At 35.9% G+C, this 19,953-nt stretch overlaps 1 protein-coding gene across 1 annotated transcript in view; it reads left to right on the forward strand.

Moving 5' to 3' along the window:
• Positions 1 to 19,953, forward strand: part of FAM171B (family with sequence similarity 171 member B) — a 777,296-nt gene that overhangs the window by 241,164 nt on the left and 516,179 nt on the right. Inside the window, exons 2-3 of the mRNA XM_044075125.1 lie at positions 7,648 to 7,881; positions 12,145 to 12,237. Of these exons, the coding sequence (XP_043931060.1) occupies positions 7,648 to 7,881; positions 12,145 to 12,237 (327 nt within the window). The remainder of the gene's footprint in view (positions 1 to 7,647; positions 7,882 to 12,144; positions 12,238 to 19,953) is intronic.

Here is a 19,953-nt window from a genome sequence, read left to right on the forward strand (position 1 = left end):
GACAGTGCAACACTTCATAGTATTCCTCCGTCAGAACAGCCAGTTTCTTATTACTTTTATGGTGACAAAAGCCACAGATCCGTCCGGAACATTGGTGCTAGTGGAGACACCATCAAAGACCTTGTAGAGATCCTTGAAAAGTATTGCATTATGAAGGAGTGGTGTGCATTGGTGGCCAGTGAATCCAGATGCTACTCTCTCTTTTTTCTGGAGTAACCTGAAAACTTAATGAGATAACAAGACTTAGGGTTTTACAGCATGCAGTACTAGTTGGAGTTAACAGAGATACCCTAATCTGTGATTGTAGCTCATTTCCTTAATGCCTTCAAATTAATGCTTATTGCCGTATCATCTCATGCATGTGTATAATGCCCATTGTTGCATGTTTACAATACTGAAAGAAAAGGATTTTTGTTTTGTTAAGTATTTGACACAGAAAATTATTTACAGGTTATAACCTCAGCTAAGTCATCAGTGTCCAGCCTACAGTCTTATCTAGTTTATGTAGCTTATTAATATTGTTTATGTGTTCAGGACTGGTAAATCAAAAATAAAATGGTAAAGTTTGTATGTGTGTATATGATTTTGTGTTTATGTGTGTGTGTGTGTGTGTGTGTGTGTGTGTGTGTGTGTGTGTAGATATACATATAAATAGATGTATGTATGTATGTGCAACTGTATATGTATATATACATATGTAGGCACATACACACACACACACACACACACACACACACACACACACACACACACACACATAGAATCATAGACTCATAGGATCATAGGAGACTACTAGGCTATCGACCCGGAGGTCATTTTAAGCCTAGCTGTTTCAATCCTGTGTAATACCGTAGAAGTACTAGTCAATACCCAAGACTGCATTTAGTGATGACTGCCCATCATGCCAGTCTCATTTCCACAACAGTCTTCCACATCTGCAAATCACTACACAAGATACCTTCAACTCCATCAAAAATTGGTTAACTGAGAATCTTTTCCTCAACCTAAAAAACAAACTACTCTTATTTTTTCCTAGGTCTCCAACACTTAAATACAACTTTCAATATTTTGTCATTAAACAGCATCATTACAGAAGTCATTTCCCATACCAAACTACTAGGTGTAATAATTGATGACCAGCTTAAATTTGACCTATATAGATATATATATATATATATATATATGTGTGTATATATATATATATATATATATATATATATATATGTGTGTGTGTATATATAAAAACTTGGAATGCTTTACAGATCAAATACATTTCTCACCAACTTTTCTAGAGCTACACATACAAGCTCCTATCTCCTTCCATCCGTATTCTATGTTACAAATTCTAACCAACCTAGAGACCTAACATCAAAACTAGAACTATGTTATCGTAAAGTAGCTAGGTTTGCACCAGATCAGCCAAACAATTCCTATCACTGCATTGCACTCAAATCCTTACACTGGCCATCCAAAATATACCTAACTTCTCCCGGCGGGTACACAAAATGATATGCAACCCCTTAGCTTGTCCTGCTGTGAGGTCTCTTTTAAATTACTACCTACCTAACTGCCCCTTCACTCTTCTGAAAATCAGTTCCTTACAATTCATAAACCCAAAAAGTCAATTGATACTCTCAGCAGCCAAAGCTTGGAAAAATATCTCTAATGACATCAGATTAATGCCTAGCACTCCATTGTTTAAACACTCACTAAAAGACTTTCTCACCCAATCCTGGCTCTATACTTGCATTTCACCAGGATAAAACATCATCCTTACTCTACTGCTCTTTCTCTCTCTCTTCATCTTCCTCTGTTCTCTTCTCATCTTATCATTCTTATCTCTCTGTTCTTTGTGCCTGTTCCCCACTACCCCCTCTTTCTTTGATCTCCTCCCTCTTATTTCTAGCAATGACTCATCTGCATAGCCTAAATCTTGCCTCTGTTCTGTAAATAAGTAAAGTCTAATTGTAAAAGTTATAGAAAACAAAAATGTTAGCTAGTTTAAGCTGTCTCATTACATAAAAAAACAGTAAATACTTATAAATCTAAATACTGTAGTGCTGTCTGTTCTGCCATCTTATTTGTGTTATAAATTGTGTATTACTGTACATGTATTAAAAGTGTTGTTATTGGAACTTTTTTACCAGAGCCTCTGCTGAAAAGAGGTTCGATGCCCAGCTGGACATTCCTGCTAAATAAATGTCAAATAAATAATTAAATAAATAAAAAAATGTTCTCATACTTGAAATTTAAAAGATTAAAAAATTTAAATGAATGGGAGCTTTGATTAATGTCAAATGTACCATAGTAGTAAAAACATAAATATACTAACCATGTCATAGTACAATCAAACCAATGCTTAACCTTAAAACTCCTAGCAGTTTTCTTGAGAGAAAAAATTACTATTTTGTGAATGTTTGGAAAACACTACAATTGTGCAAATAAAACTGATCAGCTGACACAAATTAAAGACAGTAGTTGCAAGCAAATGTTTATGTCCCCCAAATAACTGTTCAATATTCTTTGCCTGCGGTAACCAAACTGACTGGTATAAGAAAGATTATTTTTTTTAAAAGTCTGATTTTAAAATCGACCAATGTTTATTAATAACCCATGTTATATGAAAATGATTTTAAAACACACCAATGTTTATTAATAATCTGTGCTATACTAAAATGATTTTAAAACAGACCAATGTTTATTAATAACCTGTGCTATATGAAAATGATTTTAAAACAGACCAATATTTATTAATAACTTAATAACCTGTTTTATATGAAAATTATTTTAAAACAGACCAATGTTTATTAATAACCTGTGCTATAGTAAAATGATTTTAAAACAGACCAATTTTTATTACTAACCTGTGCTATATGAAAATGATTTTAAAACAAACCACTGTTTATTAATAACCTGTGCTATATGAAAATGATTTGTACAAGTGGTTACAAACTAGGAGATTTAGTATATGTATTATTGGTGTTCCTGTGAGAATAATGTAACATGTCCTCCTGAGCAAAAACCTCAGCCTGTTGCGTGGCTCTACCAACCTCCCTTTCTGAATATCCAAGGGCCAAAAACCTCAGTTTCAGAACACTTGTTTGATCATTTAGTTCCACCTGGCCAAAGCAGATCCTTTTAAGTCTAATGAATTGGAATTTGAAACTGTAGTGGCTAGCACACAGTGCTTTGCAATAATGCATTTTTAAAAAGGCTTACAAAAAAGAGAAGTCAACACCAATCCAGCCAAGTCATTTAGTTATATACACATCTGAAAAAATCAGCAGTGAAATATTTATCACTTAGTGTCATGATATTATTTAAATAAAAAAAAATGCCATCAGCTGGTCCCTGTCACCAGAGCAAATTAACCAACATTCATTTAAATATCGTCTCCAAATATTTAGATGGCCGAAAACTGATATTATCCATGTTATAAATATATAAATGTTCAAAATAACCCCATAAAGGTATCTGCATATATGGGAGCAAAGGCTACTACCACAGCAGTCTCACAACTAAATATAGCAATCTGCCTGATAAAACATTCTTAGTCAAAACCAGTTCCAAAAGCTGTAGTAAAAATTGCTTAATTCAAAACTACATAAATCCACTAGGTCCAGCCAATATTTAGTGGCTGTTAACCTCAAGACATGAAATATTGGTATGTAAAGCCTTGACATTTAAAATGCAGAGTAAACAATGAGTTGGTAACCGAACAGCAGATAAAACATGAACAAATGGACGAGTGCTTTTAATACTGGTCGCAATGTAGTCTAACAAAGGTTTTTATCTTATTTGTATTTGAATTTATTTATTTGAATTTGTTGTAAACATATCTCTGAAAATCAGATAGAGCAGAAGAAAATAAGTTCCTCCAGGAAACAATAGGACGTTTTAATGACTTGTACACACTTATACATACATATATATATATATATATATATATATATATATATATATATATATATATATATATGTATACACATGCACACACACATGTATGTACAAGTGTGTGTATGTAGCTATCTATTTATATAGATAAATACAATTTTGTAAAAAATATATATTTATATATATATATATATATATATATAGTTAACATTAACATTCGAAAAGATAAGTCAATAACCTATAATTGTACACTTGTGCCTGTTACCAGCATAATGTATCACTGGGCAGTCTGAATCCATTGGCCAATGTTTATTAAACCCTGTGATGTGCACTTGTTATGTTTTGTCTTTAATTCAAACTGCAAAACATATTTACATTATGGTTATGAAAGTACAATTGTGTAAGTAAATGTACCATAGCAGTAGATGTTCTAATAGATCCCTGTAGGAGTAATCTAGGATGTTTGGGACCTGCCCCATGTGATTGCCAGCTCTCAAAACTTTTGGATGCCTTCCACATGCTCCGACTGTGTGGAGCTTGAGAAGACCTCTGTAAAAAGGCAGAGCTTTTTGCCTGGAATAAAGGGAGGGAAGAACCAAGAAATAATAATGATAAGAAACAATAACAAAAGTAAACTGTATACACAATAGTACATGTATCCACGCCATGCCAAAATAAAATGAAAAAAACATGTAAAATAGAGGGGGTTGGAGGGGAACAGCTACTGCAACAGTAATCTTTTAAAATATCTACTCTTATGGTAAGTTTACTTATACAACTGTACTATGTTCAACATGTACACCACTGTTGCAGTAGCCTTAGCTGTTAGAGTAGATTACCATAGCTTAGAAACTAACAGGGGAGGGGACCAATAAATTAAGATGCCAGAAGCCCCTGGAGAATAGTCCTAACAAAGCCTGTTCTGGGCATGGAAAATAAATTTGGTTTGTAGTGCTTTGTAAAGGTATTGTACTGAGGATCAAGCTGTTGTGCTAGGAAACCTCTAGAGTTTATATATTTCCAGTAAACCACCAAGGAAGTCAAAGCCCTTGTGGAATGGGTCTTAATCCTGCCTGGAAGTGGCTTATTATGGTGAGTATAACAAAAGGCAGTTGCCTGAGACAACCATCTGGGAAACAGTCTGCTTTGACACTGGTTGTTCTATCTTCTTTCCTTCATTGGAGACATCCTAGCATCCTGAAGGCTGGAGCTTTGTTTCAGTATTATCTGAGCTGTCTGTTGACATCTAGGACATGACAAATCATTTTTCTTGGGTTCAGAAAAGAAGACAAAGAGGTCAGTCTTTTGGCTTAAAGTAAACTATGAACAAATAGTGTTGAGTAAGTGGACTGTCATTGGTTTTTGTAGGGTCTTCCTTTCTGTTTGGATCTTCTGTGATATTGCTTCTTAAATTCCTGTTTATTGCCACCTTGCTGCTTAAATTGCTTGTTGAAAAGGGAAGCTGAGGAAGAAGGGAAAGTTTTATTTGCTTTAAAGAAGGAAGAAAGGTTGAAATATTTGAGTGCTTCCTTGAATCATTTCCCCTTTCATCACACTTCATGAGCACATCAAGTGCAGAAGGACCAAACAGAACTTCTTTATCTAAATGTAGAATTGAATATTTCAGTTTTAACATCTTCTGGGAGGTTTAGAGAATGAAGTCAAGCAAATCTTGTCATTACTGACCCAGAAACGGCATGTCTGGATGAAGAATTAGCAGCAGCGGCATCATAAGCACACTTTAAAACATGTTTAGTAACATAAAAAGCACATGTTAAAGAGGCACTTAAGGAATTTTACCTCCGAAGAAGAAGAAAGGTAAAGAATGAACTTTTGCATGTCTTAAAAGATAAAAGCAAATACCTTAACATATGAGTTTGGCAGTTTAAAATCCTGAAAGATAAAAGGTCAGAAGTATAAACTTTCTTCCACAGCTTGTCAAAAGCTGAAAGAAAAAGTTGCAAAACCTAATAGATTACACAGGTCCTTTTTATAAGGGTGTAACTCATGTTTAAACTTTAAAGAATTGTACTGTTGGATGTATTAGTGTTTTGAATTTTTAAGTGCTAGAACGAAGGATGTGTTTTATTTGTATATATTTTTTATATATTTACATTTTTACTTTCTAGTTTTAGTAATATAATTGAGTAATTAGATAGTTATTAAGGGTTGATGAGGGCAGTCATATGCCTTGTATTTAAACACCAGTGGCACAAAGAAAATGTATCTGATGAAGTTTGGCTACAAGCTTTTATTAAAAGTTTACAGTAATTTACTTAAAGAGACTTGTGCACAGACGGCTTTCTTGTTTCTTAACTGTTTGTTTGCTGTTTAACTGTTTAGCTAATAGTCTGTCAGACATCCCGGATGCAGGAAGAATATTATTAGGGAAAGTAGAATCAGCGCGACAAACGTTCTCTAAAAGAGGCAAAACAGGAGGAAGAGCAGTAGATTTAGCCATATCAAACTGTAACAAACCATAATGCATTTTCTGTGTTTTAAGAATTTCATTCTGCTCCCACCGAAAGTCCTGTTTCATCTTAGATAAAGTCTCAGAAAAAGAAACATTTTCATAAGGGAAATCTAAAGTCATGCTCTCTTCAGAATCAGACTGTTCAGATTGAGAATAAATTCCTGAATTATTACCACTCCTCTGCAATACCTGCATCTTCTGATTGAAAATCCAAGACAGAAAGACAGGGAGCTGTTTTTCTTTTTATGTCCGAAGAAAAAGTATGCCTCCATTCCAATTAAGTGGAGAACCTTCTCCTACCCTATCACCTGAGACTGACAATAGTGGTTCTCCCCTACCCTTCAAGGGCATCTCTACAGCTGCAGAGGACATGACTATTTCCTGGTTCTTTATGGCTAGAAGTGCAGGAATAGAGGGAAAATATGAGTGGTCTGAAGAATCAAGAGCAGCCACAGCAGAGTCACTCACCAGTGGCTGAAGTGCAACTTGAGCCAGCATGGCACTCAAGACTCCTTAATAGATTTCTTCTTCTTGTGGACAGGAGAAAGTAAAACCACAGAGACCAGTAGCTGCTCCACAGGTTAGCTGAGAATGAGACCTTGAAGGTGAGTAGAAAAGCCTAGGCTAGTCAGTAAAGGGTAAAGTAGAAAACAAGTGGTACTGAGGGAAGTAAACCACTGACAGCCCCCTACAATCACACTATCATGCCCCAAATACACAAACCTACAACCATGTAAGAAAATTCAGTAAATACTGAAAACTTTTATTTACACACAAACTCCCTTAAAAAGAGTGATGGTCCCAAAAACATTAATTTTCCTAGCAAACACAGAATTCCATCAGAAAATTAATTTTAGTGGAAAGTTTTCCCCAACAGGCAACTTATCTGCCCACCCTCAAAGGATTGTTAGCCGACCAACAGTTTCATGGGGCCCCCCCGAAGGAGGGCTCTTCAACAGCAAAAATGCTTTAAAGAGATTGCTCTCTGTCATTTTATGGAGCTCCTTTTGAGGACCAGACGGTTAGAGCATGTGGAAGGCATCAAAAAGCATTGAAAGTTGTCTGGTCACTAGGGTACTGAAACGGTGATTTGTATGTTAAACATTATCATCTGCTAATATGCATTTTTATCTAGAATTATTTTCAGAAATGCACAATGTTTTGCGTATCAAACAATTATTTTACAGCTGTCATAAAAAAGAGGCCATTGTTTTATAAAACAAATGCAAAATTGTGTGTTAGGTTTGTTTTGATAACACGCTTTGATTTTTCCATTTTAGCATCAAAGTTCATATTAAAAGTTCAAGTCAATGATGTTGTCAGCCGCCATTGCCTTCGCCAAGCAGTTGTAGAGGTGTTCGTGAACTATACAAAGACAACCTCAGCTCTTACTAAAGATGATGGGACAGTTTTGCTGGAAATACCATATAAAGCTGGACTTACTTTAACTATAATGTCCTACAAGGACGGTTATGTTGTAGCGACTGTGCCATGGAAAACGGGCAGAATGCCAAGTAAGCAAGTATTATTTTATGTTCCTTAGTATTCATGATTTGTTCACTTTGGCTTTATAATAAATTAAATGATGTTTAATTTTTAGCAACATGTGCTTGTTCAGCATATCACAATCAATCATGAGAGGTGAAACATAAGTGACTGATTTTGGAAATTAATGAGGTGTTGTGCATCGGTTCCACTGCATGGTTTATTCTGATGTCTTTTAACTGGAAGCCTGATCGGTCTGTGTTTAAATTATCTTTACAAGCTATCTTTTGTAGATATTTCATTTTTCCTGTTTTTACCCTTACTGGACTTGTTCTTTGAATTTTGTCCAATGTGTTAACAGAATTGGATTGCTTCTTTAACACAATGACTTGTTACTATAAATAAAACATAAAAGTGTGTGCACCAGAACAGCTCTTTCAATGGCAGTAATTAAGGTTCAAAGTTTTAATTCTCTTGATTTGATTAAAGTTTACAGAGCCGTTCTTTGAACACAACAGATAAGAAAAGCTAAAATGTACTTGAGTGATTTTGAAGTAATAATAACATGATAATGGGTATGTACCATTTAGGCCAAAAAGTCTGCCTTTGTCCATACCCGATGGAAAAACTCTCATTTTAATGTAACTTATATTCAGTTTTCCAACCCTGTATTCACTTTATAAATTCTCTAAAAGATAGTTTTCACCCACTCACTTGTTGAATCCAGTCTGTGTTATAGCTGGGACCTGAAATCTGTGTGACATCCTGGTTTTAACCCTGACATCCCATTTCCTGTACAGAATTTAATAAGATACTAAGCTTCCTGGTTGCAGAACTGGTCAACAACTAATGCATTTTCTGAATGGGAATATCTATACTGCTGGGCCTGATGGCCACTTGCCAGCAGTGCAGGTTTTTTTTTTTTTTTGTTTGTTTTTTTTTTTTTTTTGTTAATTCCTAACTAATTAATGATTCAAATGAAGAAAGTAGACTGCTGCATTTTCCTGGGTGGGAGGCAGAACGGGGTGTAGTGATGTCAGCAGTGTGACAACATGAAGCATGGTTTCAGTCTGATTTCCAAATTTTCATTTCAAGTACCTCATAATTCAGGGACAAATACAACATGTTAAATATTGGAAACTCTAAATGAGAAATATGCTATAACCTAGAATTACACATTAGCAATTTCTCTGATGAACATATCTGTAATTCTACTTTGTATTTTATTAACCAACAATAAAACCACCACTCCTTATGAACACACACACACACACACACACACATACACATACACATACACATACACATACACATACACACACACACATGCACACGCAAAATCACCTCTAAGGCAAAATCAGAATGGCTTAGAAACTTGATGCAGAACCGTATAAGAAGATGCTATATTATAAATGTTAACGTGGATTGGTTTACAAGCAATTAAAAGCAACAACTCTGTGCAGGGTTCTTAAAAACAAGTCTACCAATTATCTGTAATTATAGGTTCTGATCCCACCACAGTGTTAACAAGTCCAACCTTTAAATATTAAAGGGTTTGTCTGAAATTCATATTCTAAACACTGCTGTATCAGATAAAGAGAAATACAAGGTGCTGTTATTGCACCACAATTCATCAGATGTAATGACATCAGTCAGCATTTAACAAGTGCTGTACTTATCCTTCTTGTCAGGAAGGGGTTGCAGTTGTTTAAGTGCGTAACTTTTATTTATTTATTTTATTTATTTATATTTGTTGACCGGGAGTGTCCGACTGGACGTAGGTCCATTTTCAGCAGAGGCCCGGGGAGAAAAGCTCCACAGTTAGACTAAACAGACAGTAGTTACATTGGGTTACATAGCGATTAACAATTTACATAGCAATTACTTACAACATATTTACAGATGAAGAACATAGTACATCAGTAGAAAACTAGAATCTTTATCTGTGAAGTACATAACAGACATTAACAAATGTTAAAATAAGAAGTTCCTGCTGTATAAGTACTAGGCTTATGAGCATCTGAGCTTGCTATAATCAGGGTAGTTAGTGGAGTGGAAAGAAAGGTAGTGGTTGGATGGGGTGGGTGATATTAGAGTGGGAGTTGCAAGGGCATAGCCAGCATGTTTTTAGGTGCGCTTTTAGTAAAGTTTTGAAGTGGGTGCATGATAGTACGGAGGTAATTGTGGGTGGGTTTATGGGTAACTTGGTTATATAAAGTTCTACAAGGAGTTTTAAGTCACTCACTGTCTTCTAACAACCAGTCTTAAAAGGATGAATCAGCTGAACTGTACATGTTCTTGAAGTTTTGTTTCCCAAGTTTTGTTTCCCAAGTTTCAATGATAGTGTCAAATCTGATGGCTGTAACACAGGTACACATTTAATCATGTATCTGCCTTGAGTCATCTATAGCTGTACTTTGTTCTGCATATTAGGGATTATATGTGTTATGTATAACAATGTCGAAAGACTGAAGGGCTGTTAATGTGGGTGGCAAAAGCAATGCCATAGGAGTTCAGGGGAAGGAAAATAAATGAGTATGAGAAAGGCGACAGAAAGGGCAAGAGAGCTGTACTGCATACAGATTGCAAAAAAAGCAGTAAGGGAACTTATGATTTGCATTTATATCATGGGAATATCTTCAATGGAATATTATTGTAGGGAAAGCCTAACATATACATATAGTGTATAAAATAACATCTGTGCATGTTGATTTACATTTGCACATTGAATAGTTTTTAAAGGGTACTCAGTTTCACAAGTGAGCATTATGGGAAAATTAATATAGGAAAGTGAAAAGTCTTTGAAGAAGGGTAGGCAGAAGGAAGAGGTACAGAAGGTCTTGATGTTGGAAGTATAAAAGGGAGAAAGAAATTATCCCAGTTTAATAGGGGCTTACTCTTTTGTATGGCTATTGGAAATTTCTGTTATAAAGCATGCTTACCGTGCATTTGGAAAAGCAAATGGCCTTCACCATGCAAGCAAATTCTTGGGCAAGGGTGTTGTATATAGCTTTTTTATCAGTGTCCTTGGTGTTGTAGTTAAAATATTAAAGATAAAGGGAATTAGATGGCATTAAATGGGATTGAAATTGTGTGGCAAATAAGCATGAAGGGAAAAGAACAAATGAAGGATAGCAGTAGACTTACATAACATTTCAAAGAAAAAAAGGGACGATTAAAGAAGAAGTTATTTAATGGAAAGCCTGGAATGGTCCCTAGCAGACTTTGGAATAATTTGGCTCAAGTATAGAAAACTTGGATGATAAAAAAATATAGGTTAATATTAGGGTTGCGACCTATCCATTTTCCTGGACTATCTGGAAATCAAAACAGTTGCCCGGTAGTCCAGAAAATACTGTACAAACTCTGGTATTCTGTTTCAAGAAAGGAGACAGACTATTGGAGTTTGTAAAATTGGTGGATTTACTAGGCATTTTTACAGAAAAGCATAGTAAATCGTAAGAAAGCAGACATCAGGAATGGAAAAAGATGGCATTTCCATCAGCTGACTTCACTATGATGGCACAAAATGGGTGGCATTTGGACGGGACAGGGGGTGGAAATGGGCAAAGTTATGGGTGATGCTAGGGGTGTGGCCTTGGTTCAGTTTTAGCCCCAACAGAAGGTGGCAACCCTAGTTAATACAATGGCAATCAGTGGTTAAACACCTGCTTTAAAAGGATTTAGCTTATTTATTATTGAAGAGATAAATCTGTGTTTGGTATGTCTAGAAGAGACTCATTTTAACATGCAAGAACACAAGAACCTCCTGTAAATGGGTTACAATAAGGGAGTTTATTCTGCTTACTAAGAAGGTCGGAGATGAGAGGTACATTCTTTAATAAAAAAGGGGGATTTCCATACATGACCAGAGAAAGAAAGGTTGATAGATGTGGTAGATATGTGATGTACAGAGGTATGCAGGAGACACATGGTGACTATTATCATTGCATACATGCCAGTTGGGACAGGTAGCAAGGAAATGCCAGTTTTTTGTATTTTTGCTATTTTGAAGTTTTGGTATTTTAAGTTTTGTGTGTCAGTGTATTGTGGTCAGTATTTTTTAAACCTTTGGCCAAAATCTCAAGGTGTGGGGATCCGCGTAAACTATAACCACTGTTACTTCATACATATATACAAGTAAATAAATACAGGAGGAAGGTAAAATAAAGAGAGACAGACATGAAAGCGGTATAGTTATATACAGCCTCATGATACTGGATGGATTGTATTTGTGGACAAACAGCTGTGAAGAAGAATTGGTATAATATTGAACTTTTTTGTTCTTTCAGTATTCTCTTCAGTGACCATTTCCCTGTTCCCACAGAGCCAGGCAAATATTTGGCTTTATGAGGATACAGTGTTAATCTCTGGAAAACTAACTGGTAAGTAGATGAATTATGTAGATTTTTATGTTTGAACATCTGAAAAACTAGGAGGCAAGTGCATGAACTGTTGTGTTTAATGTTTTCTTTCCATTTTGTTTATGGTATAACCGAAATGTGCAAGGTGCAATTAGTAAGACAAAAAAGTGCACTATATCTTACACCACTGAATTAGTTTTGTTATAGTGTTAGTTCTGTTAGTAAAACACATGTAGTAAATGCTATTTCCAAAACAAAATAAACATACATAAGAAGACATTGACATGGCGAGTGATGTCTCTCATTACTGAAGTTAACTTATAAATACATTGCATCTAAAGCCATATAAAGAAGATTTGGATTGTGTGTGTCTGCAAATCATCTCTCAGTAAAACTTCAGTTAATCTTCTTCTTTTGGCTTTTCCCAGTTAGTGGTCGCCACAGTGGATCATCTGTCTGCTCATGATTGGCAGTAGAGTTTCACAGTGTCGATTTGCCAGCCCGGTACCCAACCTTCCACGGAAGGCACACACATGCACTCACTCACACCTAGGGACAATTTAGAGTGCCCAATCCACCTACAGCATGTCTTTGGGAAAAAAGTGGAGCATCCGGAAGAAACCCACGTGACCACAGGGAGGACATGCACAATCCGCACAGAAGGCACCCTAGCCGAGAATCGAACCGGAGAACCTCTTGCTGTGAGGCGACAACGCTAACCGCTGTACTACCATGGCCGCCCAGTAAAACTTCAATTAATAAACCTGTAAATTTGAATGTGGGGCCACTGACACTTTTTCTTCTAGTTTGGGCAAGTTCCCGTAATTCTGAGTTCTTCGCCCACTTTATCTCTAAACTAATATAAACAATGCAGAGGTTGAGCACGTTAAGAACAAGTTATTAACAGTGTCAGTAGGCACCAGCTCAAGGGAAAGGGTACTTTAATCTGTGTTTCACTGTGTTTCACTAAAATAATTCATTGTGGTCATAAATAAAAATCTGTAACAACTGTAGGTGGAAACTTGCTCTGTGCAAAACTGATCACAGACTTGCTAGGCCAGCTAAATCCAGATAATATTCAAGTGATATTTCTGCAATGTTTAGCAACATGACAGTCCTATATATGGCTATACATCACAGAAGAGTAAAGCTATAGGTGAGATTCTGAAAACTTTGGTGGATGTTAGTCTAAGATATATAAGCTGCTTTTTTTATAGGGTTTAGAATAGAATAATATGGGGTAGCCTCATTAAGGCTTTCAGAATCCCACACTGTGAGAGTATAGTTAAACATTCCCAGTACTTCTGAATGTAATTCCCACAATCTTCACATCAGGTGTGATATTCGCAAGTCATTTAATTAGACTAAAACTCCTGAGTAAGCCTTGAAAAAAGCACCGACACCAACTGAGACTTATCTGTTTAAATCATAAATTAAACAGCTACTGCAGTTTTTTGACTAGTGCTTTTAAACAAGGTAGACAGAGGTACTTTCAGCGTCTTACCTTGCCTGCTCCATTTATCAGTGTTTAATAACTTCATGGGGCACATAGTATAACCCAAAGAAGAACAGAATGAGTGGCATTCAGAATGTTCTCTTCCCTGAAAGGAAGGGAAATGATTTAGCTTTGGGTTTTACCAATAGTGTTAGAGCACCATGTCTCACTCTTTATACTTTTTCAAAGCACTCTGTCATTTTGATGTACCTCATTTGTATAAATGGTACCACTCATTTCATTAGTGATGCTCATTGCCATTTGTTATATTGCCACTGATATATTCCGTGGCCAAGTATGTTGCTTGTGGCATGTGTGTCTCTGAATCATATACAACTTGCACATGGCCATTCATCATACAAAACCATTTACCACAGTATGGTGTAAGATTTCTGAATCCCTGGGTCTGTTTATTTTATAAAGAAAAAGTTAAGTCAGAGTAAAACTATTATTGCATCTGCAGTTATGTTGATAATTTGGGTTTCTGAGCATATTTTTTATTTGAGTCAGTTTGAGGACTTCAGGATATTTTGACAAGTGAAACATCCACTATTCTGCATTACCAAATGCAGTATTTCCAGATATAAGTTTCAGCAAGCCAATAACATTTTAGCATGTCCATCTTTAGATATGCCAGTTTTTCTTTTTCTTTCTGATGTGCCATACAGTTAAGTAGATGGTTTGGTAAACCTCTGTCCCCTATACAAATGAAACGAACATACAAGGATTAATGCTTCAAATCAAAATTTCACATACGACTTGTAGTTTTCAAGTGAAATCCTCTGAAATGGTTTTTTTTTACAATGCACATAATTTAAACATTTTACAGTACTGCTTAGTAAAGTGGGGCATTCTCTAGTGATATCAGGGCAATTTCAGTGACTAACAAACAGTCACCATTTATCAACATCAACAGAATTTCTGTAATTGCTGTTTGTCTTTATGTTTTGGCAAGCTTGGTTTGAATGTCATACATACCTTACCAGAACATTTCAGTCTGTCTTTTTTGTGTTACCCAGCATAGGCAAGATGTAGTTACTTCCACTTTAAGAGGATGAGTGTGGTGCTACTGTTTCAGCATGAAAATATCAACTGCTAGAGTCAGAGGGCAGTAGGGGGCAGCAGAAGCACTGTAGATCAATTAGCGTGACCTAGTTCAGTCTTCACATTGTAAGAAACAGTCTGCATACATTCTGTAAGCAACACGACTGCTCAGCTGTAAGGTCCGATATACATCTGAGTTGTAGAAATTTATGGTGGACATTGAGGCAAATGATAAACAATGCACTGTCTCATCTTCTGAAATGTATTTAGTTATAACTTTTATAGTTGTGGCAAAACAAGACTATGGCACCATGCATACTTCCCTACGCTTCTCATACTGAATTAAAGGATAGCTTAAACTGGCAGCTGCTTTCACCAGCCATGTTGCCTTGATGTGGCATTTTCTGTCATCACCATTTAATGAAGTGTGTGAATTAAAGTTATTTCATTAACTTCAGTAGTAGTAGAGGCTACCAGTCATTTAGCGAACGATAATACTGTGCAAATGGCACTTCATGAAGAGGCACTTTTGTACTAATGAGACACTGCTTTTGTAATAATGAGACACTGCATATTTATGTGCAATACTCAAGGGAGCATGCAAGAAAATGAATTATTAAAAATTACATTTCTTCTGCACAGAATGGGAATGAAATAGCTCTAGATTCATAGAGTTTACAAGTAGACTGTATCCATGAACCATAATAACATTGTTAAACACCTTCATGCTTCTAGGAGGGCAAAACAAGTGAGGCCAGGGAATGAATTTATGAGCACCCATTCAGTCATCAGGGTGTTCTTTGAATGAAGCAAATGCATCATTCTGGTTTATATGTAATAAAAGATTATTACAGACAAGGGGATACGTAGTTAATAATAAATCTGTCCCTCAAGAGTGTCTTTATTTATTTGTTGATTTGTGGAGTTTTTTTTGAAGAGGAGCAAGAAATCAAGGATGGTAAGGTACTTAATGGCATGAAATGCCAGACATAAATTACTGTGCATGAGTCTATAAGAGACAGAGGGACAGAGCTTTGAGCCTGTCTTGATAGCTTAAGATCTTTAATCTGGTGATCTTTTAACTAGGAGCCACCATGGTCTTTCTGGTAGTATGATATGTTTGGATAGTTACATACTAAAAGGGGCACTGCATTCTCTAACTGAACTGAACAGGGAAGGTTATAGAAAGATGATAACTTCTTTTGGCCAGGATGAGATATCGCTAGTTATTAACTGTGCTAGATAGCAGTTCCTGACTACTGTCCTATGTGGTGGTCAAAGGATACGGAGCAGTGCAGGTGCAAAGTTCTTTAACAAACATTTCAGTTTGGAATAGGATGATGTTTATACTGTAAGCTGCTGCCATGATTTGTTTACCAAAGTTGACAATCAGTTCTACACTTTTAGTATTTAATTTAAACCTATTTCTAACTAGCTTCCCTTTTAGAGGAAGACCCTTTTTATACCAATGTTAACATTAATGAATTTAGAGAAAAAGCCAAAGACTTACTTTTTATTTATTTATTTGTTAATCATGTAAACCCTCTGCACAGAATGTGTCTCCTTTTGCAGATAATCTAGAAGTATTATCTGATTAAGAGATAGACTGAAATTTACACAGTAGACAAATGGTGACTGAAAGAATTAAACCCAAGACTATAAGATGAAGTTTATTAAAAGCTCATAGCTTTATTTCTTTGCACTAAATTGTCAGACTTCTGAAAGCCCAGCTTACAGAGCTTTGTATAATTATACGTTTGCAGAAATGTTAGCATGACTCTATTCTGTACCTTTTCTGTTCATTTTTACATGGAAGTACAGAGCTTTTTATATAGGTGTAAGTACGGCACATTTTGGACAGTCCAAAACTAGAAGACACCCCACCCAATCTTTTCATCATAAAAAGGCCAAACTACTTGGACAAGTAAATATTTTAGTTTTCTTTTTTTCTCAAATTTTTTTGAAAATTTTAACAACAAAACATTAATATATGACAATAGATAAATTATAAAACAAATATACATATCTAAAAGAACAGTAATAAACAACTAAAATAACTATTTACAATGGTGTTTACTATAAAACAAAGCTTTTTAAACATAAAAAGAAATGCGATAAGAATAGTTGTTAGTTAATTATTGGAGTCTGTTTATCCAGCAGTTTTTTTGAATTTCAACCATATATTGTATGAAGAGGTGATTCTAGATGTTCTTGTCTTGATTGCGATGAGTTTAAGATGACATACTTCAGTTGCCAAGTGTACAAATTCCTTCAAAGTAGGAGCAGTCTGATTCTACCAGTTCTTGGTGATGACTTTTCTTGCTAATTTTAAGATTCTCCATAAAAAAATGGTATATTACTTTCATGACACAAGTGTGAGTAGGTGTATTAAATAACATAAGGGATTTGGTCAGCATATATTTATCATTAAAAACAGACTGTAAGAGAGAATTCATGTTATCCCAGTATGTTTTTTAAGTTTTATACAATTGTAAAGCATCCGCTGCCAGTCGGCTTTAACATTTAGTTTACATCTCCAGCATCCTATGTCATTATACATCAGTTCAACTTTATGTGGTGTGATAAAGATTCCATGTAAGAACTTCCAAGAAAATGTCCTCCACCTTAGTAATGAAGTAGTTTGTTTTGAGTACTGGAGTATTAGTGTTTTTATCATCTTCACTTGGGGAGGTATTATTAACAAGTCTAAAATAATCCTAATAGCTTTCTCTGTGACATACTGTTGATTTCTTAAGTACCATATATATTTTAGATAGAAGTCCCTTTCCAATTATATTCTGGTGAATTAGAATTATGAATAAAGCAATGAATTTGGGGAAAGAACTTCTAACTATTGGTTGCATTAGATTAATCTTATGTTCAACTAATTGTCTACAATTTTGAATTTCTAACCACGTCTTTGCTTAACTCAAACTTATCAATGATATAGTCAATATTTGTAACGTCCCATTGTCTAGTAATTGATAACCAATATAACAGGTTTTTGTCTTTAAATGTAGTTATTGTTAAATTAAATGTATTAATGTTATTTTGATTATAGGCAATTGGAAATGCAAAGAAAATCCATGTGTTATATTCAAGGTTCCTGAAAATAAAAATGTTAAAGGAGGTTGTTCTCTTATTAATATAAGAGTTAACTGGTTTGTTTTTGTTTTCTATAAAAGTCTTTTACTAACCAATTAATTTTATTAGTAGCTATTTTAGTATGATATGATTTTGTTAAATTATTGGATTTACACCAAATACTTCCCTGAATATCTTTCGGGCGGCCACAGTGGTGCAGCGGTTAGCATTGCCACCTCACAGCAAGAGGTTCTCCGGTTCGATTTTCAGCTGGGGTGCCTTCTGTGCGGAGTGTGCATGTCCTCCCTGTGGTCGCGTGGGTTTCCTCCAGGTGCTCCGGTTTCCTCCCACATCCCAAAGACATGCAGTAGGTGGATTGGACACTCTAAATTGGCCCTAGGTGTGAGTGTGTGCCTTCTGTGAAAGGTTGGGCGCCGGGCTGGCAACTCAACACTGTAAAACCCCACTGCCGATCATGAGTGGACAGATGATCTGCTGTGGCGACCCCTAACCGGGAAAAGCCGAAAGAAGAAGAAGAAGACTTCCCTGAATATCTTTCCATTTGGCATTATAATTATTTAACCAAGAAATTATTGTCTTAACAATTGAGGATAAGGAATAGTATTTTAGTTTTCTAATAGCATGTTATGGGAGAGGGAAGTTTATTTTTTTATAATTTTCCATAGGCAGAGTCAATGCAGCCTTGCATGAGAAATAACATTTTAATTACCGCATGATAAATCTAATAAATAATTACTTCCAAAACTCCTCTGACAGTGAGTTGTTACAACTCAGTCTTATTACAAGCATCCAAATATAAAAAAAAAAACTGACATAGTGATTCTCCAGTTAGTTTCTGTTTTTCAAAACTCTGAAACACTCTGTGTAATGTACTCTTTCTGAGATATCTCTGTCTCTGAACAGACTTGCAGTCCAGAGGTTGCATAATCCTAACAGTTCTGGTAGGCTACAGCTGGTGCCATGACATAGATGGTTGAAGCCCCGACTAGGGTCAGAAATCTAGGGTTTAGTTAGTGGCCCACACAGAGAAAAAGTGAGCCAGGACATGCCTTACTATCAAACTCTTGGATGGGTGTAGCATGAGTTCCTGGTGGAGAACGGGGACAACATAAAAGGCCTACAGTTGCAAGAGGGACTGGGCTATGAGTTTATCTTGTCTATGAAGGTGGGAGCACATTCCTGACTGCATACATTGTATGCTCAACCCCCTGATGCACTTTCTGGCTTGCAGGGGTTAATTAGGTTGTATACAAAATACTTCAGCTAGTTACATTATAATGGATTTGCTAGATCCCTTCCATCTTCTTAGTATAGGGGCAGATCCAGACCCATGGTAAGCCTACTGGCTTCCCTCTTAGAAGAGGACTTTCCTGATAAAGGATTGACTTGTGATATCTCCACTAGTAATATGGGGAATCAAGGAGAATGTAAATATAGGCAAACAAGGGACAAGAACCTGGTGGCAGCTGGGAGGAAAACCTGTATCTGAAAATTATAACAGACTGCATTTCATTTACTTTTACATATTCTGTGCTCAACTTTTCACCCTTGATGTTTCATGCTTTTTGTTAACCACCTTCCTCTTCCTGTAACTCTTTCTCCCCAATCTTCTCTCACCCTCTTTTGTTGTTCTTTTTCATTTAAATTTCTCTTCTCATTTGCATTATCCCCTTTTTCCTTCTTCTCCAGTTTTACTTTCTGACCAGGAGCTGTAGATATGCATTTTATGCCTGAGCAGAAGCTGCACTGCACTGTATAGAGGAGGTATCCTGCAATAATAAGTATACTTGAATAACCAAATGCAGGCAGTGTGCATGACAGACCTGCACATAGATGTACTCCATTGTGGAAAGCAGAACAGTGCAGAAAAAAATGACCACAGATGATCAGAGCAAAAGGTACTCAGATGAGCAAGACCAACGACATGTGCCAGCTTGCATGAACCTTGTAGAACATAGTTGCAGTATGTAGCATGAATTGGCTCATAAACAATCAAAGTTTGGGAAGGCACCACTTAGCAGTTAGTTATAGTACCTTCTGAACACCTGTTGCGTTGTGACGAATCAGCTCTATGCCAGCTGCTCTTTTTAAAT

This window comes from Protopterus annectens, chromosome 6.part0 (genome assembly GCF_019279795.1).
Source record: "Protopterus annectens isolate FY-2018-M chromosome 6.part0, PAN1.0, whole genome shotgun sequence".
Lineage (NCBI taxonomy): Eukaryota > Metazoa > Chordata > Ceratodontiformes > Protopteridae > Protopterus > Protopterus annectens.